Below are 21,837 nucleotides of genomic sequence, written 5' to 3' on the forward strand. Positions count from 1 at the left end.
TCTGTCCTCAAATCTATGGTGATCCTTTGTTTTATGTTCATACGTAACAATGAGTCCCTGAGGAGTTGCTTAAACACTGAGGAGTTGGGGAGGGATAAGGCTTATCAACTAGTGTATCTTACTGTGAGATAACTGGGCTGAGACCATCTATTTCAATGGGGGGAACTCTTGGATTTCAGTACCTATAAATCTATTTTCTGGGGTCATGATGTTTCTCCGGAGAAGAATCTTCCAGTCTCCTGCCTGGAGAGGGCACACATAGGGTAGAGAAAATTCCAGGAATACAGTGGCACAAAGAGGGAGGAGGTGGTGCTGAACATTCAGTTTATAAACTCTCCCGTAATCTTTCTTTAAAATACGGAACATTTTCCACTCCACTGTGCCTGCCTGCTTTTTTTTTTTTTTTTTTTTTTTTTTGAGACAAGGTCTTGCTCTGTCGCCCAGGCTGGAGTACAGTGGCGCAATCTCAGCTCACTGCAACCTCCGCCCCTGCTGAATTCAAGAGATTCTCCTGCCTCAGCCTCCCAAGTAACTTGGATTATGGGCATGTGCCACCATGCCCGGCTAATTTTTGCATTTTTAGTAGAAACAGGGTTGCACTATGTTGCCCAGGCTGGCCTCGAACCCCTGTACTCAAGCGATCCACCTGACTCGGCCGGCCAAAGTGCTGGGATTACAGGCATGATCCACTGTGCCTGGCCTGTGCCTGCTTTTCTGATTCAATATCTCCATAGGATAAAACTCCAGTTTCCTGTCAGAGAAGAAAGAGCCACCTGGATGTGGGTGATGGGCAGGTGGGCCTGGGGCTCTAGGCTTTCAACTCCGCTTCCTGTTTTCAGCCCCACCTTCGCCCTCGCTTTTGCAGTAATAGGTGCCTCCAGTTCCTGAGCTTCACAGTTCAGCTTTATCAGCTCTGCTTCCAAAACTGTGTTAACATTCCTTATCTCTCCTGTTGCTGCTCTCACTCTCTTAGTCCTTATTGCTTTATAAATCTTTTCTTTCTTTCCCCTTTTTTTAGTGGAGTTTTGAGCGACAACAGTGCTAACTACAGGTGCTCTCAATTCAGCATGTTTAACTGGCTGATCCTGAATTGGCTTTGCAGGGACAGAATAGCAGGGTGAGGGAAAGCCTGGGCTTTAGAGCCAGACACATACATGGTTGAGTTCCAGCTCCACTTCTTCACATTCCTGTGTTGTCCTCGGGCAAGATAATTTCAGGTTTCTCATCTGTAAAATGAGAATATCACCTCCTAACTCGTAGGGGTGTTGTAAGCATTAACTCTGATAATGCAGGGATTTTTGCCTAGCCTTATCTGAATGCAAGGCTGTGCTCTGAACCATCCAAGCAGCCTGCCTCTTTTGAGAACAGCGTGACTCAGAAAGGGGCTTCTCTTTTCAGCCTGGATTTCAGGATAAAGAAATGCATGGAATAGAGCCGCAGCAACCTCAGGTGACTCATTCTGTGAGTGAGAGATAATTTTTTTTTTTTTTTTTTTTTAGAGACAGGGTATCACTCTGTTGCCCAAGCTGGGGTACAGTGATATAATCATGGCTCACTGTAGCCTCAACCTCCTGGGCTCAAGGGATCTTCCTACCTCAGTCTCCCAAGCAGCTGGGACTACATGTATGTGCCATCACACCTGGCTAATATTTTATTTTATTTTATTTTTTGTAGAGACGAGGTCTTGCTATGTTGACCAGGCTGGTCTTGAACTCCTGGCCTTAAATGATCCTACTGCCTTGGCTTCCCAAAGTGCTGGGATTACAGGTATGAGCCACTTTGCCTGGCTGAGAGATAAATCTTGATGGTCGTAAGACACTAAGATTCCGAGACTGTTACGGCAGCATCATTTAATGACAGTTAATTAATACAGCAGCAGTTTAAGGTGGTCCAAGTACTCCAAGATGTTGGGTGAGAGAAGCTCATGCCAGGTAAAGTCACTAACTAGGTGAGACAGCCAGGAAGAGTTTGGGATTCACAACGGCAGTACCTACGACAAAGATACTGCCCTTCATCAAACCACTGGGGCAAGATGATTCATTGAAATGTTACCCTGTGCTCATTTGGTTTACATTTGCTCCTCCCCTGGCTCTTTCAAGCAGAGAGTGAGTCCCTTGGTGTTTCCTTGCCTTGGGTATTTCTGGTGGTCAGAGCATAAAAGCTATCGGAAGTTGGTGGGTCTTTCTGTCTTTTGCAATAATCTTGACCTAAATTTTTAAAAAAATTTCTTAATTATTTTTAGAGACAGGGTCTCACTCTGCCACCCAGGCTGGAGTGCAATGGTGTGATCATAGCTCACTGAAGCCTCCAACTCCTGGGCTCAGGTGATCCTCCCGCCTAAGCCTCCAGAGTAGCTGAGACTACAAGTGCTCACCACCATGCCCGGCTAATTTTTCTTTTTTGTAGAGACAGAGATCTCGCTATGTTGCCCAGGCTTGTCTCGAACTCCTGGCCTCAAGTGATCTTCCCTTCTCAGCCTCTCAAAGTATTAGGATTATAGGTGTGAGCCACTGCACCCAGCCTTCCTTGACTCTTTATAGAGACTCTGTAAGGTGTCCTGAAAAGAGAAGAAAGAAAGGGTGGGCCTATGATTTTTTGTTTTTTGAGATAGAGTCTTGCTCCGTCGCCCAGGCTGGAGTGTGGTGACATGATCAGGGCTCACTGCAACCTCCATCTCCTGGGCTTGGGTGATCCTTCCACCTCAGCCTCTGGAGTAGCTGGAACTATAGGTGCATGCCACCATGCCTGGCCAAAGTTTTGTATTTTTAGTAGAGATGGGGTTTCACCATGTTGCCCAGGCTGGTCTCAAACTCCTAGTGCTGGGATTACAGATGTGAGTCCCTGCACCAGGCCAAGGGTGGGCCTTTGAGAGCAGGAAGAAGGGAGAGGAAAAGATTTTTACCCCAGAAGGGAAAGGGGCAGAGTGTGACTAGGGCTGGGGGAAGGGAGGAAAGGTCTCAAACCTTGACTCTAGGCAGTGTCCAAAGGTGACAAGGCCTTAGAGGACATGGCTGCCTGGTACACTCAGGGAGAGTGGACTTGAGCACAGAGCTTTCGCCCCTCCCTCACAATTCCCACATTCCAAGGGTGACTCCAAATCAGCAGAGCCACCAAGCCTGAGGTGCCACAAGGCTGGGATGATGGATGTTCTGCATTTGCTAGTGTGACCAGTGGAGCCAGCCTGAGGCCTCAGCACTGCCTAAGACCCTGGGACCTTGGCAAAATCTTGAGAATGGGGGAGGGAGACTCAACGATATGCCTGAGATTGAATTTCTTGCCAGCTCAGTGGGATAGTGGCTTAGAGTCAGATTTAAATTGAATTAGAAAAAATCAAGAAGCAGGCCAAACCACTCCAGCCTTGCAATCCCTCAGGCTATCCCTAGCCACACCCCTTACTCTCATGCTCACCAGCAAGCAGTGGCTACCACCACTGGATGCCCCATGTGACCCATAGCTGAGGGTCTTTATACACCCTCTCCCCAGGAGTGGGCATCCACTTGTGTTTCCCTGGACAGGGAGCTTCCAATCTTCCATCCTGAGGTCCTGCTAGAATGGGCTGTTAGAATATTCCTTCACTAGATAGAGGGGTGGGGAAGCAGGAGTCCAGTTTCAGAAGCAGGGAAGGGACTACAGTCATAGCGAGTGGTGGACATGTGGCGGAGGGTGGGACACCCTTTCACAAAGTGGCCCATCACACCACAACACAGTATGGGGCAGGGCTGGCTTCTCTTCAGCTCTGGCATGGCCAGGGAGGGTACCTACCTGGGGTCCAGCTGCACCCTGAGCCTGTCTATCAGCCATTGTACACCAGGCCAGTCCATGATGGGGTTCACCCAGGATGAGACCTGGACAGCAGCTGAGCCATGCAGGGCACGTGGGTGGTTAAGAGGCAGATGGTCCAGTTGGTTCTTTCAGGCAATGTGCCAGCTCCTCATCGTGGCTCACGAGGATGCTTGGATCCAGCCCCTGATGACCCCCTATTTCACCTCTAGCCATTTCCTAGCACAGCCCCTCCCCTGTCCTAGCTCCAGCCTCACTGAGCTGCTTTCAGTCCCTTGAAGGAGTTGCACTCTCCTTCCTCTCGGCTCTTCCACAGGCTGCTCCAGACGCTTGACCACTCCTTTCTTTCATGTACCTAACTCCTACTCATCCCTCAGGACCCAATGTGGCTGTCTTCTCTAGGAAGCCATCTGAACTTATAAGTTGAGTTAGGAGTCTGTTCTGGACCTCCCACAGCACCCTGATTCTCCTGTCTTGGCCCCTGTCATACCTTGTGAAGTCTTGTTTAATCATCTATCTCATACGTGTCAGTATGCTTCTGGGGGAAGGAAATGTGTCCATCTTGTTTAAAACAGTATCTTTAGGGCTTGATGTCTAGTGAGGGAGGAAGGGAAGGGGAAGGAAATGATAAGGGCATGGGAAGGAAGGATAGAAGGAAGGAGGGAAGGAAGAAGAAAAGAAGAGAAACAGGGAAGGAGGCAAGGAAGACGTTGAAGGAAGATTGCCCACTCCTTTCAGGGCGCTCACTGCCCCAACAGATCTTCCCAGCAGGAGCAGCTGCACAGAGATCACCTATTCCTTCCTCTCACTCAGTAGGAGACATGCTCTTTATTGGTTAGAATGATTGACATTACCCAATATCAATTGCAAGTAACAGTGCATTCAATAGAAAATGGTTTACATGATGTGAGATTTTTAATATCTCACATAGTAGCAACTCCAGGGGTAAGTGGCTCCAGGATTAATCCAGGCATCAATGATGGTATCAGGGACCCTGGCTCTTGCCACCTCTCTGCTCTGTTATTTTGGTTTTATCCTTGGATTGACCCCTTGTGGTCACAAGATGGCTGCTGAAGTTCTGGACATTACACCCAGACAGGGCCATGACTAGTAGAAAAGGCTTTTCCTCCCATGCATTCATTAGATGGGAAGAATCTTTCCACAGAAGCCCCCAGCAGATATTTCTTTCTATCCTGGGATTAAGCCAGAGGCCCATGCTGTAGCTGCAAGGGAGGCTGGAAAAGCAAGTGCGTCTGCAGCTGGAGGCAGACTGCCAACATAGGAGCAGGAGGGGATGATTGATGCTTCCCTCTTTTTCTTACCTGTAAGGCTTGAGACTTCCTTGCCTTTGAAGATCCTCAGTGTGAAATCCCAGTGCTTGGACCTTGATATGGTTTGGCTGTGTCCCCACCCAAATCTCATCTTGAATTGTAGTTCCCATAATCCCACGTGTCACGGGAGGGACCTGGTGGAAGGTAATTGAGTATTAGGGGTGGTTACCCCCATGCTGTTCTCATGATAGTGAGTTGAGTGAGTTCTCACAAAATCTGATGGTTTTTTAGAGGGCTTTTCCCCCTTTGCTTGGCACTTCTCCTTCCTCCCACTATGTACAGAAAAATGTGTTTGCTTCCCCTCCTGCCATGATTGTAAGTTTCCTGAGGCCTCCCCAGCCCTGCAGAACTGTGAGTCAATTAAACCTCTTTCCTTTATAAATTACCCAGTGTCAAGTATTTCTTCATAGCAGTATGAGAATGGACTAATACAGACCTGCATGGCAGTTTTTTGGGGGCAATACATGGAAGTCTCCTCTCTGGATTTAGGCTGGAGACTGCTTGTTGATTCCAATAGCAATTTTCCCTTCTTTTCTCATAAGTGTATAGTTGGATATATGGCCACCCAGAATAAAATCAACATGTCCTGGCCTCCTTTGCAGTGGATGGGGGCACATAACTAAGTTTTGGCCAATGAGATGAAAGCAATATGCTATATAACTTCCAAAGTATACCTAAGAGAGGGGCCATGCACTTCTTCTAGGATGACCAACTTGTCCTGGTTTGCCTGAGACTTTACTGGTTTTAGCACTAAGAGTCCTGTATCCTACGAAATCTCTCAGTCCTGGGCAAGCCAGGATAGTTGGTCACATTCTCCATCCCTTCCTCTTTCCTTCTGGCTAGAATGTAAGTGTGATAGAGGCCATTGTGGAGCCCCAAGTGGAAGCCACACACTGAGGATCTCACAAGATTAGGCTGTTAAGCTGGAGGGAGGCAGGGGGGGAAAAATATTAGGCTGCTGGAATGGTGCAGGCACACTGATTTTAGGTTACTCAAATTGTTTCTATAGAGAGGGGTCCTGAGCCTAGATCTCTGATTAATCCCTTTAGGTGTCAGTGATCTGAGAGAAAAACAAACTTCTATGTTGTTGGTATTTTTTAAATGTAATTTTATTCATTTATTTATTTTTGAGACAGAGTCTTGCTCTGTCACCCACACTGAAGTGCAGTGGTGCAGTCTTGGCTCCCTGCAACCTCCACCTCCCAGGTTGAAGTGATTCTTCTGCCTCAGCCGCCTGAGTAGCTGGGATTACAGATGCCCACCACCATGCCCAGCTAATTTTTCTATTTTTAGTTTCACCATGTTGGCCAGGCTGGTCTTGAACTCCTGACCTCAAGTGATCTGCCCGCCTCAGCCTCCCAAAGTGCTGGGATTACAGGTGTGAGCCACTGTGCCCAGCTTATTTATTTTTTCTTTAGAGTCAAAGTCTTGCTCTGTCACTCAGGCTGGTGTGTGCAATGGCATGATCACAGGTCACTGCAGCCTCGAACTTCTGGGCTCAAGCAATCCTTCTGGGGGTCTTGCTATGTTGCCTAGGCTGGTCTTGAGCTCCTGGTTTCAAGCAATCCACCTGAATTAGTCTGTTTTCATGCTGCTGTTAAAGACTTACCTGAGACTGGGCAATTTACAAAAGAAAGAGGTTTAAAGGACTTACAGTTCATATGGCTGGGGAGGCCTCACAATCATGGCAGAAGGTGAAAGGCACATCTCACATGGCAGCAGACAAGAGAAGAGAGCTTGTGCAGGGAAACTCTCCTTTCTAAAACCATCAGATCATGTCTTATTCACTATCACAAGAACAGCACAGGAAAGAACTGCCCCATGATTCAATTACCTCCCACCAGGTCCCTCCCACGACATGTGGGAATTCAAGATGAGATTTGGGTGGGGACACAGCCAAACCATATCACCACCTGTCTCAACCTCCTGAGTACCTGGGACTACAGGAACATGCCACCATGCCCAGCTAAGTTTTTAATGTTTTTTTGTTTTGTTTTTTTTTTAAAGAGATGGGGGGTCTTGCTATGTTGCCCAGGTTGGTCTTGAACTGCTAGTTTCAACTGATCCTCCTGCCTCAGCCTCCTGAGTAGCTGGGATTATAGGCATGAGCCACCATACCCAGCCCTTCTATGTCATTTTAGCTTCTGTTATTTTGGATTATCTATGACCTGCAGCTGCAGCAAATCCTAACAGATAGAGAAACAGGTCTAAAGCCTTGGAGGATGCTGGGGTATTGGAGATCCGCTTTGTTACGTTGCTACTTGTGCACATTGGGGAGCAGGTGTTAGTCCTGAAAAGTTAAAATGTTTTCCACACAGGTGCTTCAGGGGCTGCCTTGGGGGATGAGTGGCTGACATTATGGTAAACTTTCTACCCCCCACCTCACCAAAGGCTTCAGCTGGAGTGGTTCCTGCTCTCGCTTCCTTTAGCAAAAGGGTTTCCTTCCTAAAAAACAATTTGAAAGCCACTGGTTCTTAAAGGAACAGTGATGGCCTGACCCCCTGTCATGCTCTGACCCTCCCCTCCCAGCTATTTTGCCACTTCTTGCCAATTTACATATGAACTGCACAAATTCATTCAGACACAGACATAATAGTGAACTTAGAAACCCAAAAGAAACAGGAAGTTAAATCCTAGAAAAAGTTGCATCAGCCTAAATCCCTAGAAGAGACTTGGCAGCAGACGTTGTCCCTTGTAGCAGCCCCGTATGGGACTTGCTGCTACAGGGACCTCTGGGGGCCATCACCTTGGAAAGGGAACCTACGAGGCCCTGGGGTGTTGCATTATGTCCCAGGTGACTGTTGTTTCTAAGAAAGTGTCGCTGTTCCTGGAAATACTGGCTTCAGGTGCACCTGTGCAACCCAGGAACTGTCTGGGTTTGTGGGTGTGTCTGAGGGTAGACTGCCAGGCCAGGGAATGAATATGCAGGCAGGGTTAGGGACAGACGCACTAGATGCACTTCAGAGGCTGGGGCAAAAGAAGGGCTCAGATTTAGTGAATCTTGGAGTCAGGATTTCCTATCTGGTCCACTGTTGGTTGGTATGGAAGATACAAGCAGAGCCCTGTACTTGAGGAATCACTGGGGACCAAGACACCCAGGACAAGGGGCATAGTTTAGGGGATTTCTGAAGCCTGTACAGGTAAGCAGGGCTGGGCTATCTCTCCCAAACTCATCTGGCTAGAACCCATCTGGCCCATCTAACCCTTGAAGAGAGGCCTTGTTTTTTCCCATCTCTGCCACTTCCTGGTTGAGCCTCAGTTTCCTCTTCTGCAGTATGGGGTAATAATAAAGCTTGCTTGATGGGTGTTGTGAGGGTGGGATGCAAAAATTCAGTCTGATGCCTGGTTTGGTGTGGCTTAGCTGGTTGTTCTGGCTCAGGGTCTCTCACGCTGCAGTCATCTGAAGGCCTGACTGGGGCTGGAAGATCTACTTCCAAGATGGCTCACTCACAAGGCTGTTGACAGAGGCCTCAGCTCCTCTCTACATGGGCCTCTCCTTAGAGCTGCTTAAATGTCTTCATGACATGGCAGCTGGCTTCCTCCACAATGAGTGGCCCAAGGGAGAGAACAAAGTGGAAGCCACAATGTCTTTTATGGCCTAGCCTTGAAAGTCACATGCTGTCACTTCTGCAGTCTCCTATTGGTTACACGAGCCAACACTTTCTAACATGGGAGGCAAGGCTACCAGGAGGTAGGCAGCATTGGTGCCATCTTGGAGGCTGCTACCACAGTGACCTAATTGAGCTGTGGAACCAATCTTGAGAACGATCTGTTGCCTTCTTGTTAAGTGATGTAAGAAGTCCTGCTGTTATGTTACTTGTAACTGAGAACATTCTGATATCTCATCCCCAAAGTTCTTTTTCTTGGTTAAGGTAGCCAGAGTCAGATTGTGTGACTTACAACCAAAGCCCCTGACTGATCCCAGAGAGTAAGCCCAGCCCATCAGCCCGGGTAAGGGGAGAGGGAAAGGAGGATCCTGAGCTGGGGCACCCTCTGGGACACTCACTTTGAACCTCAAAAACCTGACCTGGTCTTCTAGGATCCAAGAACAGGCACTGTGAAGGGAGAGAAAACGTGGCTTTTATATGCACAAATGGTCATGGTTAGTTAAAAAGAAAAAGAAAAATGCTTGTATAGTAATGATATGACTCTGGTTCTGCCAGCTTCTACAGCTGGCTCTGTGGCTGAGTCTCTGTGGAAGGACAGAATCCTTCTCCTTTCTGATTCCCTGCTTAACTTTGGTATTGGACTAGTTCCAGCAGAGATTCCTAGCAACCAGGAGAATTGCTGAGGTTGCCACCATGGGCCAGGAGAGCACTGAATTTATACAAGTCAGGTCTCCTACCAAAGATAGGCCAGAAAATCAGGATTCACTGAGTCCTCCATCGCCTTCATGTGGGCCCTGGCAAGCCTTCACGCTGCAGAAGGAAGAGAAGCCTATGTGAACTCAGCCCTCTCTGATCTTCTGGATCAGCTGCAGCTGGGAGCACAGTGGCTGGGTTGTCCACAGATGCTGGCAGCACCATTGCTGCCAGGCCTGGTAATTATGTGCTGGGAAAGAGAGCACCCTGCCCCCCCACTCGGACTTCTGTAATTTGCTGGATCCCAAGAGCACACATGTAGGGGGCAGACTGCAGGGTCCCAAGCACAACATGCAGAGGGGCAGGCTGCAGGAAATGACCCAGGGTCATCTTCATCCAATACTGTAATCTTTTGCATCTGTGAGAAGCTGTAGGCGGGTGAGACACTGAAGCATTTCTTAGAAACAATAACTATTTAGCAATAATCTCCATCGCTATATAAAGGGCTTGGGCAAAGGGGTGTAGTGGGAGAGAATGCAGTAGCCCAGGGGTCCTGGCTATGCCACACATGTATGGCATAGCCTTCAACTATTTCGCTCTTGTCGAGCCTTGATTTCTTTCTTTGAAAACAGAAGAAGTTGAATCACAAAATGTTACATGTAATAAGGACAGAGGGATTTGACTAATGGCCTAATATGTAAAGTACAATGCTTCTGGCTGCAAGTAACAGAGGACCTAACTAGAAATAGCTTAAACAACAAAGATGTATTACACCACGTAGCAAAGAGTTCAAATGTTGGATGGTTCTAGGGTTGGGGAATTTCAGCAGCTCTGTGATTACACTTGGGACAGGGACGCAGGTTCTTTCCATCTTTCCATTCTGCCATCCCCAGGTGCTAGTAGCTTTGCTCATGGATAGCTGAAACAGCTCCAGGTATTGCTTTCTCAGTCATTCCAGAGGCAGAAAATGGTTAGGTATCTTTCTCGAGTCTCTTTTTTAGAAGGAAGGAAACTTTCTCAGAAGCCCCTCTCCACACCATCTTCCAAGACCACCCCATACATCTCATTGGCCATGGTTGTGTCACATGCCCGTGACTAACCAATCTCTCACATGTGGAAAGGAGTGACCACAGTTGGTTGAAACCAATCAACCTTGACCCTTTGTGCATGGGAAGGGTCTATACAGGACAGGAAGAAAAGTGGGAAGTAGGTGAGGGGGGAATGGATGTTGGTTGGACAGAAAACAAACTGTGTCTTTTATGGCTCAGCTCCTCCCCTCACAGATGGGGACCTGAGCTTGAGTGAGATCTCCTCAAGTCAAGTCCCACAGGACTTGGTGGCAGTCAGGGGGTAAATTTGGTTCTCACCTTTTGCTTATGGCCTAGAGCAACTCGAGCGTGGAACTAAGAATCTGATTCTCCGTGAAAACTTTTCCTTCTAAAATCATCTTAAGGGTCAGGCACAATGGCTCATATCTATAATCCCAACACTTTGGGAGGGAGAGGCAGGAGGATTGCTTGAACCCAGGAGTTTTAGACCAGCCTGGGCAACATGGTGAGACCTCATATCTACAAATAAATAAATAAATAAAATAAAATAAAATAAAATAAAATCACCTTAAGTCCATGGCCAGTCTGAGATGTAATTTTCAGAGCTGACTCAAGCCTTTGACGTCTGTTATGCCTCCAGCCACAGTGGAATGCCAATGAGAAGTTCAAGGGCACAGTGGGCAAGTGCCCTCCAGGCCGGCTGCAGGTTCAAATGCCATCACTGCCTTATCTGCTGTTTGTTGATCTCAGCAAACTATTCTGGCAGCAGCTGGCAGTGATACCATCTGCAAATGACAGTAGCAACCCCTATTAGGCATCCCTGTCAATGAAATTGTATCAGTCAGTGGCCAGCCAGGAAAATGGAAACCACAGAGATATTTCAAGTTTTAATGAAGAGGATTGGTTACAAAGCTGTTGAAAGAGCTAGAGAACAAAAATATGGTAAGGGGTGCCATAGTCTGAATGTTTGTCCCCCTCAAACCTCATGTCGAAATTTGATCCCCCGTGTTGGAGGTGGGACTGAAAAGGAGGTGTTTTAGTCACAGGGAAAGATCCCTCATGAATGTGTTGGTGCCGTCCTCATCCTCAATGAGCGAGCTCTTGCTTTATTAGAGTGTTCTCACAAGAGCTGGTTAAAAAGAGCCTGGTCCCTCCCCATCTCTCTTACTCCCTCTCTCACCATGTGATCTGCACACACCGGTTCTCCTTCCCCTTCCACCATGAGAGGAAGCAGCCTGTGGCCCTCACCAGAACCAGATGCTGGTGCCATGCTTCTTGTACAGCCTGCAGAATGTACACCAAATATACCCCACCCCTCTCCTCCCCTCCCTTGTTCTTCTCTTCTTCTTTTTGACAGGGTGTCACTCTGTCACCCAGGCTGGAGTACACTGGCACGATCTCAGCTCACTGCAACCTCCACCTCCCAGGCTCAAGCGATCCTCCCACTTCAGCCCCTCAAGTAGCTGGGACGCCAGGCACGTGCCTCCGTACCCGGCTAATTTTTGTATTTTTATAGAGACGGGGTTTCATCATGTTGCCCAGGCTGGTGTCGAACTTCTGGGCTCAATCATCCTGCCTCAGCTTCCCAAAGTGCTGGGATTACAGGCATGAGCCACCATACCCAGCCCTCTTTTCTTTATAAATTATCCAGCTTCAGGTATTCTTTTACAGCAATACAAATGGACTAAGACATGGATGTTTCCCAGGGATTAGGAAGCTGCTTTATTCCAGGCACCCATACATGTCATTGCTGAGCTGCTAGAGGGGCTGCCCCCACCCTACACAATAATCCAGCCCCTAATCCAGCCAGAACCACTGGCACTGCCAGAGCCAGAATGGCTTTTCCCTTCCTCCAGCCTTCTCATCTCTTCAGTACTTCCACTGGCCAGACCCAATTAAAAACCAACTGGTTGGAGGACAGGGATGGAAAGAAATGGATTGAGGCCCCAACAGATCATATGTGGAACAGAAACATGTGAGATGATGATCAATAGCATAGATTTCAGACTCAGAGAGGCCTGGGTTTGGGTCTTTACCCTGTGACCTTGGGCAAGTCACCTCCCTGGTGTAAGACTTAGTTTACTCATCTATAAAATAGGAATGATGATATACCCATTTCAGAGTATTGTTGTAAAGGCTCAAGAAGAAAATTATTATAAAGGACTTTAGCAGTGTCCAGCATCTTAGAAGGGGCTAAACAAATGTCAGCTGCAATTGTGTTCATTACCATCTTCATCATTATCATCATCACCTTCACAATAATCTCAATACTTCTAGCCACAGCCTTTGCAACAAGCTCCTAGGCCCCCTTGCATCAGGGTTCCACTGTACCCTTCTAGGGGTAGCCAGGGCTTTCACAGAACTTTTACTAAGACTCCTTTGGACTTCCAAGACATTCTCCAATTTCCACGGAGCTACATTGGTAGCTATGCTTCTATTCTCCCAACTGAGAAAATGTGAAATAACAAATGCCCCCATGAATTCAATAACACCTTTGAATGACCACGTAATTTACCAAACACAAAGGTGTATACACACATTTGAAAAATAGATCTCTCTTTTTCTGTGGGAGGGGTTATTTTTCTTGTCAGCCAATGATGAGGATGAATGGACTCCTCCCAGGAGCCTCCTCTCTGACCTGGGGCTACCTCCTTCACACTTAGAGCCTGTCTGCTTGAGTGTGGACTCGTATTACTCCAAGGCTAAGGACCAAAGTCCTTGTCATGGCTGACAAGGCCCTGCACGGTCTGACTTTATGCCTTGTCCACCTCTTCCACCTCATTTTTCCACTTAGCCCCTTGTTTTCTGTTCTTAGCTATCCTGGCCCTCTTTCAGTCCCTGAATATGCCCTGCTCCTTCCTCCCATTTCAAGGCCTTTGTACTTTCTTTTACCTCTGCCTGGAATGTTCTTTCCCATATTTTTTAATCTCATTACTTCAGACTTATCCCCCTAGTCCAGGTGGGATATTTTTGGTTGCAAGAGACTAACAACCAGACCCAAAGTGACTTAAGCAAACGCAGAAATTAAAAGTCCAAGCATAGTTAGTTCTGACTTCAGGTATGTCTCTATCAGGGGCTCAACCATTGACATCAACACCCATTAACTCTAGATTGGCTCATGTGTCCATCTCCAAGCCAATTGCCATGGCCAGGGAAGCGGCACATGCTAAATATCCCACTCATGAGTTGAAGAAAAATCAGATACAGTTCTAAGAAGGATGAGTGGGTGCTGGGCATGGAGACAGTGATCCACTCATGTCTTACTCAGTTCAGGGAAGTGCTCTTGGTGCTCACGCTCCACCCTCCAAGATTAAGTCAGTCCCTACTGCGATACACACTCAGAGCTTCCTATACATCACAGCACTCATCATCTTGTAATTACACGCTCGTGTAGTTGCATGATGTCTGCTTCCTGCACCAGATTATGAGCTCCATGAAGTCAGGGGCTGTTTTGTCATCACTGTATTCTCAGTGATGAAAAAGGCATTCAATAAAGAGTACGCATTTTAAGAGATTCATCTGCGACCCTGGGTGTGACTAGGCCCAGCTTACTGCCTTGACTTTTCCAGCCGCACCGCCATTAAGGTCAGAATCTTCCCCTCCACAGTCTTCTCTTCAAGCAGGCTTGGGGACGCTTACACAGGACACATCTCCCCTGACAAGAGAATGACAATTTTCCCATGGGACCTGGCAGGCCTGTGTCCTAGAACTTGGAGTGAATGATTCAGGCCAGCAGAGGGGACTTGAATCAGGAGGGGAGCCAGGGAGAAAAGGAGGGTGACTTTGGATTAAGAACTTTAAAAAGAGTGATTCACGATCGTTGCGGCTGACATTTAAAAAGCCTCACATACTTTTGGTAACCAGTGTGCTGCTTTGCATTTTGCCTCACATTTACCCTGGGAATGAAGCAGCCCTCAGTTGCTCTGGGGTAGATCGTATTTCGTTTTCTGCTTCTCAAGTATCGGTGATGTTTGGCTCCTCAGTTTCCCATATTTAACTTATTGCCAAAGCTTATTTTCATGGGAGCTCTTGCACAGTGGAGACATTCTGGGCTTTGGTGTCAGGCAGGCCACGGTTGGCAACCCGACTTTGCCATCTGCTGCATGACCAAGGACAAATTACTTAACCTCTCTGTCTCCATTTCCTCTCCAATCAAGTAACGATGCTAATGCCAACCTGGCAGGGGTTTGGGGAGGTGTAAATGGGGATGATTCTATGCAACCTCCAGCTTTAGCCAAAGCTATGGTGGGATTGTGGAAGGCAGGGGGAGAAGCATGTCTTGTGTGAGGGAGGAGAATGGGGAAGCCAGCAGGGCTCAGGTTTTGCTCTGTCCTACCCTGGTGCAAGTGTTAGTCTGAGTCCTCAAGAGAAAGTCCTGGGCTCCTTGTCCAGATATGGATTCTGTAAGACACAGGGCACAAATGGTGTAGCTTTAGGATGCAGGAGACAGTGTGGAATGCTCGGTGTGTTGGGGAGTCGGGGATTGTGAGGGAGGTCTTGGAAAAACCAAGACTCGGTTCCCTGGACGTGTGCTATTTCCCCACTGAGGCCTGAAACCCAGAGAAACTTCTGGGGCCTCAGCCTTTCCCATACCAGGAGTCAGTGCCTGGGGCCCAGCCATTAACAAGGTACAGGGCATCAGGGTAGGGATAGTGATGGGGTGATCTCACTACCTCCCCTTTGACACCCCCAGATATAACAGGGTGAAACCTTGTTGGAGGCTGGAGGCCTGTGTTAAGTAGATAGAGGAAGAACCAGAAAAATGTGGGTTCTGACTACTCCAGTAATCCCAGATGAGGCCTGGGTGACTTAGGTTCCATATGAGGGTCAACATAGTACTCAGCACTTACCGTGATTTTTGTTATTTTATTTCCCAATTGAGTATTTCTAGAATACAGTAGCAGTGACACATACTTTTTTACTTCAAATCTGGCCACTTTAGAGAACTCTTTCATCTTAATGACTTTTGAGTTGATTCCCAGGCATCTTTGACATAAAGTCATGTCACCTGCAACTAATGATGTTATCTCCAGTCCCAACATCTGCGTTCCAGTTTCTAAGTCATGTCTTATTGCACTTCTCAGAACATCTCGACAACATTAGATAATAGCAGCGATGGTTGTTGCCCCTCATTTTATTTCTAGTTCCATTAGTTATGTTCCAGTAAAGTGTTTCTTGCTCTTAGGATACTCAAAAGTACACCTGCCAAGTCCCAGCCCTGAGGAGTGTTTTTGTGCTTCATTGTTAAGTATCTTGGAGGCTCTCAGCTGGAAATAAATGCCCTTCATTTATTAAAGAAGCATCCTTACATTTTTAAGAGTCTTTGAAAAGAATGAGTTTTGTGTTTTATTAAGGACATCAGCTCTGGTTCTAAAACAAAACAAAACAAACCAACCTGTGTCTTTATCTGTAAAATGAGCTAAGAGGTATGGAGGAGCAGCAAAGGTAATAGTAACCACTTCACAGACATGTTGAGGGTTAAATGAGCTAACACGTGCCAAGTGCCTGGCAGGGAGTCCAGCAGCATCAGGCTGGCAGGTGTCATCGCTGTCACAGGTCCCATCCGGGGCTGTCCTGACACACTGCTCCCCTCCTCCATGCTAGGAGGCCCCAGGCTTCTCCCTTGCTCCTCCCCTAAAATGACATGGCCAGCAGGGATCCCAGGGGCCATTAGCCAAGTGCTCTTTTGGAATTTGGCTGAAAGCCACAGGCTGGGCAGTTGGGAGGCTGGATAGACTGGGATGAAGACCCCCAGGGAAAGGCCAAAAGCTGGAGGACCTTGGGTGTCCTGGCTGTGCCCATCCAGCTGTGGGACCTCAGCATGTCCCTGGGCCCCTGGGCAGCCTGTTTCCTGAGGAGATAGTCTCTGAGGCCTGGCCTACCTGCTGGGACCCGCTGAGTGAGACGCAAGGCTGAGCTGGCCCAGAGCACAGTGGGGAGAGGACTCTTGTTATATAATAGATAACGACATGGCTTGCTTGAGCAGATCCTGTGAATTTCTCCAGAGCCACCATATTACTCCCACACACTCCCACACTGCTTCTCTCCTCTACATGCACCTAAATGGTGTGCTTTTTAGGGGGACGGGAATGGGCAGGACTAGCTGAATAATGTGTGGGACCCATTGCAAAATGAAGTGTGTGGGGGCCCTTTGTTCACCAGTGATTAATAATTTCAGGCAGGGCGCCATGGCTCACGCCTATAATCCCTGCACTTTGGGAGGCTGAGGTGGGAGGATTGCTTGAGGCCAGGAGTTTGAGACCAGCCTGGACAACATAGTGAGACCTCATGTCTATTTTTTAAAAAAATTTGGCTGGGCACGGTGGCTCATGCCTGTAATCCTAGCACTCTGGGAGGCCGAGGCGGGTGGATCACCTGAGGTCAGGAGTTCAAGACCAGCCTGACCAGTATGGTGATACCCCATCTCTACTAAAAATACAAAAATTAGCTGGGCGTGATGGCACACATGCCTGTTATCCCAGCTACTCAGGAGGCTGAGGCAGGAGAATCGCTTGACATGGGAGGCACAGGTTACAGAGAGCCGAGATCACACCACTGCACTCCAGCATGGGTCACAGAGCGCGAACTCTGTCTTAAAAAAAAAAAAAAATCAAAATGGTGGCCTCAGAGCATTAAACCAAGAGTGAGACCCTTGTGGACACAGGCCCTATGACTGCAGAGGTTTCACACTCACGAAGCCAGCCCTTAGGGTACGAACAGACACCCCCCAGAACACTACCTATTAAGAACTTCGGACAAGAAACTTCCTTGCTGTCGTAGAAACCAACAGTGCAGTCATGCGGCTGTGAATGTGGAAGGCGGGGAATCCCAAAGGCCTTGGTTTCATCATCACAGAAAACCTCATCAGGAAGGTCAAGTTGTCGGGACTGTGAGAGTGCTAGTGGCATCTGGGTCCATGTTGCTGAGTTCATCTTGACCTTCCTGTATTTTGGGTAGGTGAACCCCTAAGCCCCTAAGTACCTACCTTTGCTAAGCTCAATGAAAATGGATTTCTGACATTTAAAAATATAGCAGTGTTGAGAATCTTGGACTTTATCCAGTAAGTGGGAGAGGATTTGACTCCCTTGCCTGGTGGGAAGCAGGGTGGAGTCAAGAGGAGAGGGCATGTGGGGTGAGCATTGGGGACAGAGCCATTTGTTGGAAGATAAGTCTGAGACTGTGGCAGTTAATAAGGTCATTTTGAGAAAGGGAGTCCATACTGAGGTGTTAATCCAGGGCTCCAGCTGAACTACAAAAACCAAGGCCTGGAGGGAGATGGATACAGGTGCACACCTGAACTCTACAGGTAGAGCGAGGGTCCTCCCGGGGTTTTACTCCTTTACTATTCTGGCCCCAGAGGTGCTGCTCCCTCTAAACTTACAGTTTTCCCTTAAGGGTGGTCACTTGGTCCCTCCCTTATCTAAAAAAGGCTGGAACATTCAAGAACACTTTACTAAAGGCTTGGAAGTACCAAGAGAAATAAAGATAAGGGTGCCCATGAATCTGGAGATGACTGAGAGGCCTTTATCTGGAGATGGCTGGACCCCCCTTTTCTAGGAGCAGAGAGGGGATCCAGGGAGTTCTCCGTTTTAGTCTCTCAGCTTCTGGTGGCCTCTCTCTCTTTCATTTCCCCTCATCCCTTCTGGAGCTGAGGGGGTGAAGGGGATAAAATACCTTTAGATCAAGCAATTCCACTTTTAGTTCATCCTACAGAAAAAGTTACATTCAAGGATGTTCACTATAGCGGTAATATTGTAATAGCTGTGCGTGTGCAACTGTGTGTGTGTGTGTGTGTGTAATATATTTTATGTAGAAACAGGTCTGGAAGCATACAGTCCAAACTGTTAACAATAGTTACCTCTACGGAAGGAAGGGAGTGGGGAAGGAAGAGAGACTTTCCTTTGCCTCTGTACACTTTATATACTTCTGCTTACTTCGGATTTTTTTTTTTTTTTTTACCATTTTTCCAGTATGTATTCATGTGTATAATTATAAAATGTGTAATTTAAAAATAATGAAACTTAAAAATCATATTATACAAAATTTTGAAAGTTCGAGGAAAGAACATGAAGTCAGATACCATAGATTTGTAGGGCTGTTAATCCCCACGGTAATTTCATTTTTTCCACCAGTTTTCAGCAGTCTGGGGGCAGGACTGGAGGAAGGTGATGTTAAATGGACCCAGGAGAAGGCAGCTAAGGCACAGGGGCTCAGTTGTTGTTCTAGGCATTTGACATCAGTGAGCCCATTTACTCTCTGAGGTAGATAGTAGTCCTAGATTTACAGTGGAGGACAGTGGCTGGGAGAGATGAAGTCAGGAGCTCAAGGTCTAATTGATGGCAGAGCTGGGATTCAGACCTCAGGGTGTGGAGCTCTCCCACTTGTGGCTGCCTCCAGCATGGTTCAATGGGGGAAGGCAAGGAAAGGAAGACAAAGAACTGGGTGCAGGTGGCACAGTCTTTGAATGGCTGACCCCTGGGTGGAGACGGAGATCAAGCCAGGAGGGAGAACTGGCTGTACAGAGGCTCAGGTTTAGTAGAAGAGGTGTGGAAGCAGAGTAGGTTTGGATTTTAGACAGGCAAAGCTGTGAGGGACCCGGCATCTGCATGCCTTTAATGAACAGGTGAGGGGGGCCATGAGGGCTAAGGAGTCTCCTGGGAATGGACTGACCTATAACCCACAAATCTGTGCCAGTCACAGGGGTAGGAGGGAGGCTGGGCCTAGGTCCTTTGGTTTATCTCCTTTCCCAGCCCCATTGACCTCATGCTCAAGTCCTGGAGTAAGAACTGAAGCAGACATTCAGCTACAAGTCTGAGTCTTGTGGAAGTCAAGCAGTTCGGGATGGGGGTCCCTATACCCAGGCAAAATGGATTGGGGCAGCCAGTGAAGCGTGTTCCACTTTGTGCCACGGAATAGTGAGGCTGAACATGGCTGGTGTGGTGGAGGCAGCCTACCTTCCAGCAGTACTGGGATTGTTCATGAGCCCTCTAGACACCTGGTAGGGATAGGATTCTTTGCAGGGGCCTGGGAGTCCTTGGTGACTTTGTGGGTGGCACACGCCAGTGAGGTTTGGGTTACTTCTGTCAGTGTGACCCATTTTCTGTCCACTGTCACAGGGTACAGAAGTGTTCAGGGACCTCAAGGTGCAGGTTAGAGCCAGGGGAGGAGGGGTGGGGTGGAATTGATGTTAGGTGGTTGGAGCTGAGAGGAAGGGCCTGTGTCTTCCTGGAGTGTCCCAGGCCGAGGTTCTGGGTATGGGAAAAAGTGGGCTGAGACTCCAGAAGCAGGCAGATGACTCCTATTTTTCCTATCTGCTTCTGCACCATTCATAGCCCCAGGTCTCTAAGTCTAGGGTCCCAAAATTGCAGAGCTGGAAATTAGTTACAGCTTTCCGGGAACAGAGAGGGTAAGTGACCAGCTCAGGACAGCACAAGGCAGTCCGGGCAGTCAGCAAGGTGTGGGGCGGTGCACACGGGGCTTTTCAGGCCAACTGATCCCCCAGCCCTAGTCCCCAACTCCTTCATTTAGTGCATGGCCCAAGGACCAACAAGGGAGGCGGGACGCCGAGGTCCTGCCTAGGAGGGGCGGGCCGAGAGGACTAGAGCTGCCTGGAGCCCCAGAAGCGGCAAGGTCAGCGCCGGGAGTCGTCAAGGCCGTACTTCTCTGCAGGGCGGGGAGGAGAGGTCGCGCTTTAAACTTCCATGAACTCTGGTGGTTCCAAGCATTTTCTCCATGAAGTATCCTTTATTTACAGAGCTCCAGATTCTACCTGGAAAAAAGACCTCTTAAAATTGCAGAGCAAAGGCAGAAAAAAATTATACGATTTAGGCGGAATAAAGAGTGATGTTTAAAAATCTTTTCCTTTGTTTTTTAAGACATCTTCACCAAGCCAGTAATAATTTTATAAGGCAGAGAAGCATAAATATTAATATTGCTTAATGGGCTTAAACTTGGTAATAGAGCCACGTGCCAGTGGTTCGGGGCAGTTTCGCCAGTAACGTGCTCTCGGGTTACCCTGCTCGGGCCAGAGATCGAGGCTCCGGGGACCCGGCACCTGAACCTGTGCTGCAGTCCCAGCGCGACAGCAGGGACTCCAGCGCTACAGCAGGGAATCCAGCCCGCAGCACGCCTCCGGGTCTTTGCAGTAGCCGGGCCAAGGCGGGAGCGGCTGCCTCTCAGGGTCGCTCCAGGGCCGCGCTAGGAAAGGTGTGGACGGTCGGAGAGGACAGGAAGGAGCCGGCTGCACCGCGCCAGGGTCTCCGCAAACCAGGAGCCCAGGGAGGGCGGGAAGACTGCGGGGGTCCGAGGCAGCCCGCTACAGGATACGTGATGGACGCCCAGAGACACCGCCCTCCAGCTGGTGGGGGAGGAGCCCCAGCCACCAAGAAGTTAAGTGACTGGCCCAAGTTCACACAGCAAGCTAGTGGCTGTATGCGTGTCCGGGGTCCTCATGGGCCCCAGGCCTGCACTGCGTACGCCCCTTCCCCTGGCTCTGCCTTTGGGGTCTCGGACGCCCGACTAGCACTTTGGTTAAAATGAGAGGAGGACCGGCGCCTGCAGCCTGCCCGGTGCTGTAGCTTTGCGGCCGCCCCGGCGCCTGTGTAATCCGAGGCGTGGCGCGCCAGGTTTTGGCGTGCGAGGGAGCGCACGTGGACTGCGGCTTCTCGCGGACGCCCAGGCCCCACCCACCCGGGACCCGGCGCGCGGCGCCCTAGTTTGACTTTCACTACCCCCAAAGGAGGTCTTTCCACCGGCCTCTTTTCTGGGTAACAGCTCCAAGGCTCACACTTGGTGACCCCACCCAGGTCACGTGGCCGCTAAGTTACGGAGCCGGAATTCGAAGTTGGCGGTCGGGCTTCTGGTGGCCTCGGGACGGAGGTGGCTGTGTGTCCCTGGGCAAGTCTCTTTCCTTCTCTGGGTAGCCCAGTCGGGCGCCCCGCCTGTCGTCGCCGCGCATGCTCAGTTGCGGGCGGCGACCGGAGGAGGTGGCGGGCGCCCCAGCTGCTTTGCATTGACGCCAGCACCCGCTGGAGGTCACCGCTGGGGGCTGGGCGCGGCACGCTGCCGGCAAAACCCGGCCCGGATCACGGAGCCGGAGCCGTACCGCCAGCAACTCCCGGGTGCGCGCAGCCGTTTCTGCGCTTCTCGACGGTGCGGCCCCAGGCCCCGCTGGAGCCGAGCTGCTCCCCTCCCTACCCCGGCGGACGTGGCCCGGCCGCTCCGAGGGGTTTCCCTCGGACCCCGCGCCTCAACCCCGGCCAGCGGGAGCGTCTAAGGCTAGCCTTGTACCCCACCGGCACTCGGCCTGGGGGGGCTTTTCCGCGGGGCGGCGGCCCAGCGGGCGGAGCGGCGTGGGTGTCCACAGCTAGGCGGAGT

General features: G+C 49.3%; 1 protein-coding gene across 2 annotated transcripts in view; it reads left to right on the plus strand.

Moving 5' to 3' along the window:
• SLC28A1 (solute carrier family 28 member 1) overlaps positions 1 to 20,315 on the plus strand; it is a 106,618-nt gene extending 86,303 nt beyond the window's left edge. For both annotated transcript variants that reach the window (XM_063795332.1, XM_063795329.1), the window contains one exon: positions 1,675 to 20,315. In XM_063795332.1, coding sequence (XP_063651402.1) covers positions 1,675 to 1,725 — 51 coding nt within the window. In that variant the 3' untranslated portion in view covers positions 1,726 to 20,315. The remainder of the gene's footprint in view (positions 1 to 1,674) is intronic.
• Positions 20,316 to 21,837: the final 1,522 nt, after the last annotated feature.

Source organism: Pan troglodytes, chromosome 16, assembly GCF_028858775.2.
Source record: "Pan troglodytes isolate AG18354 chromosome 16, NHGRI_mPanTro3-v2.0_pri, whole genome shotgun sequence".
In the NCBI taxonomy this organism is placed as follows: Eukaryota; Metazoa; Chordata; class Mammalia; order Primates; family Hominidae; genus Pan; species Pan troglodytes.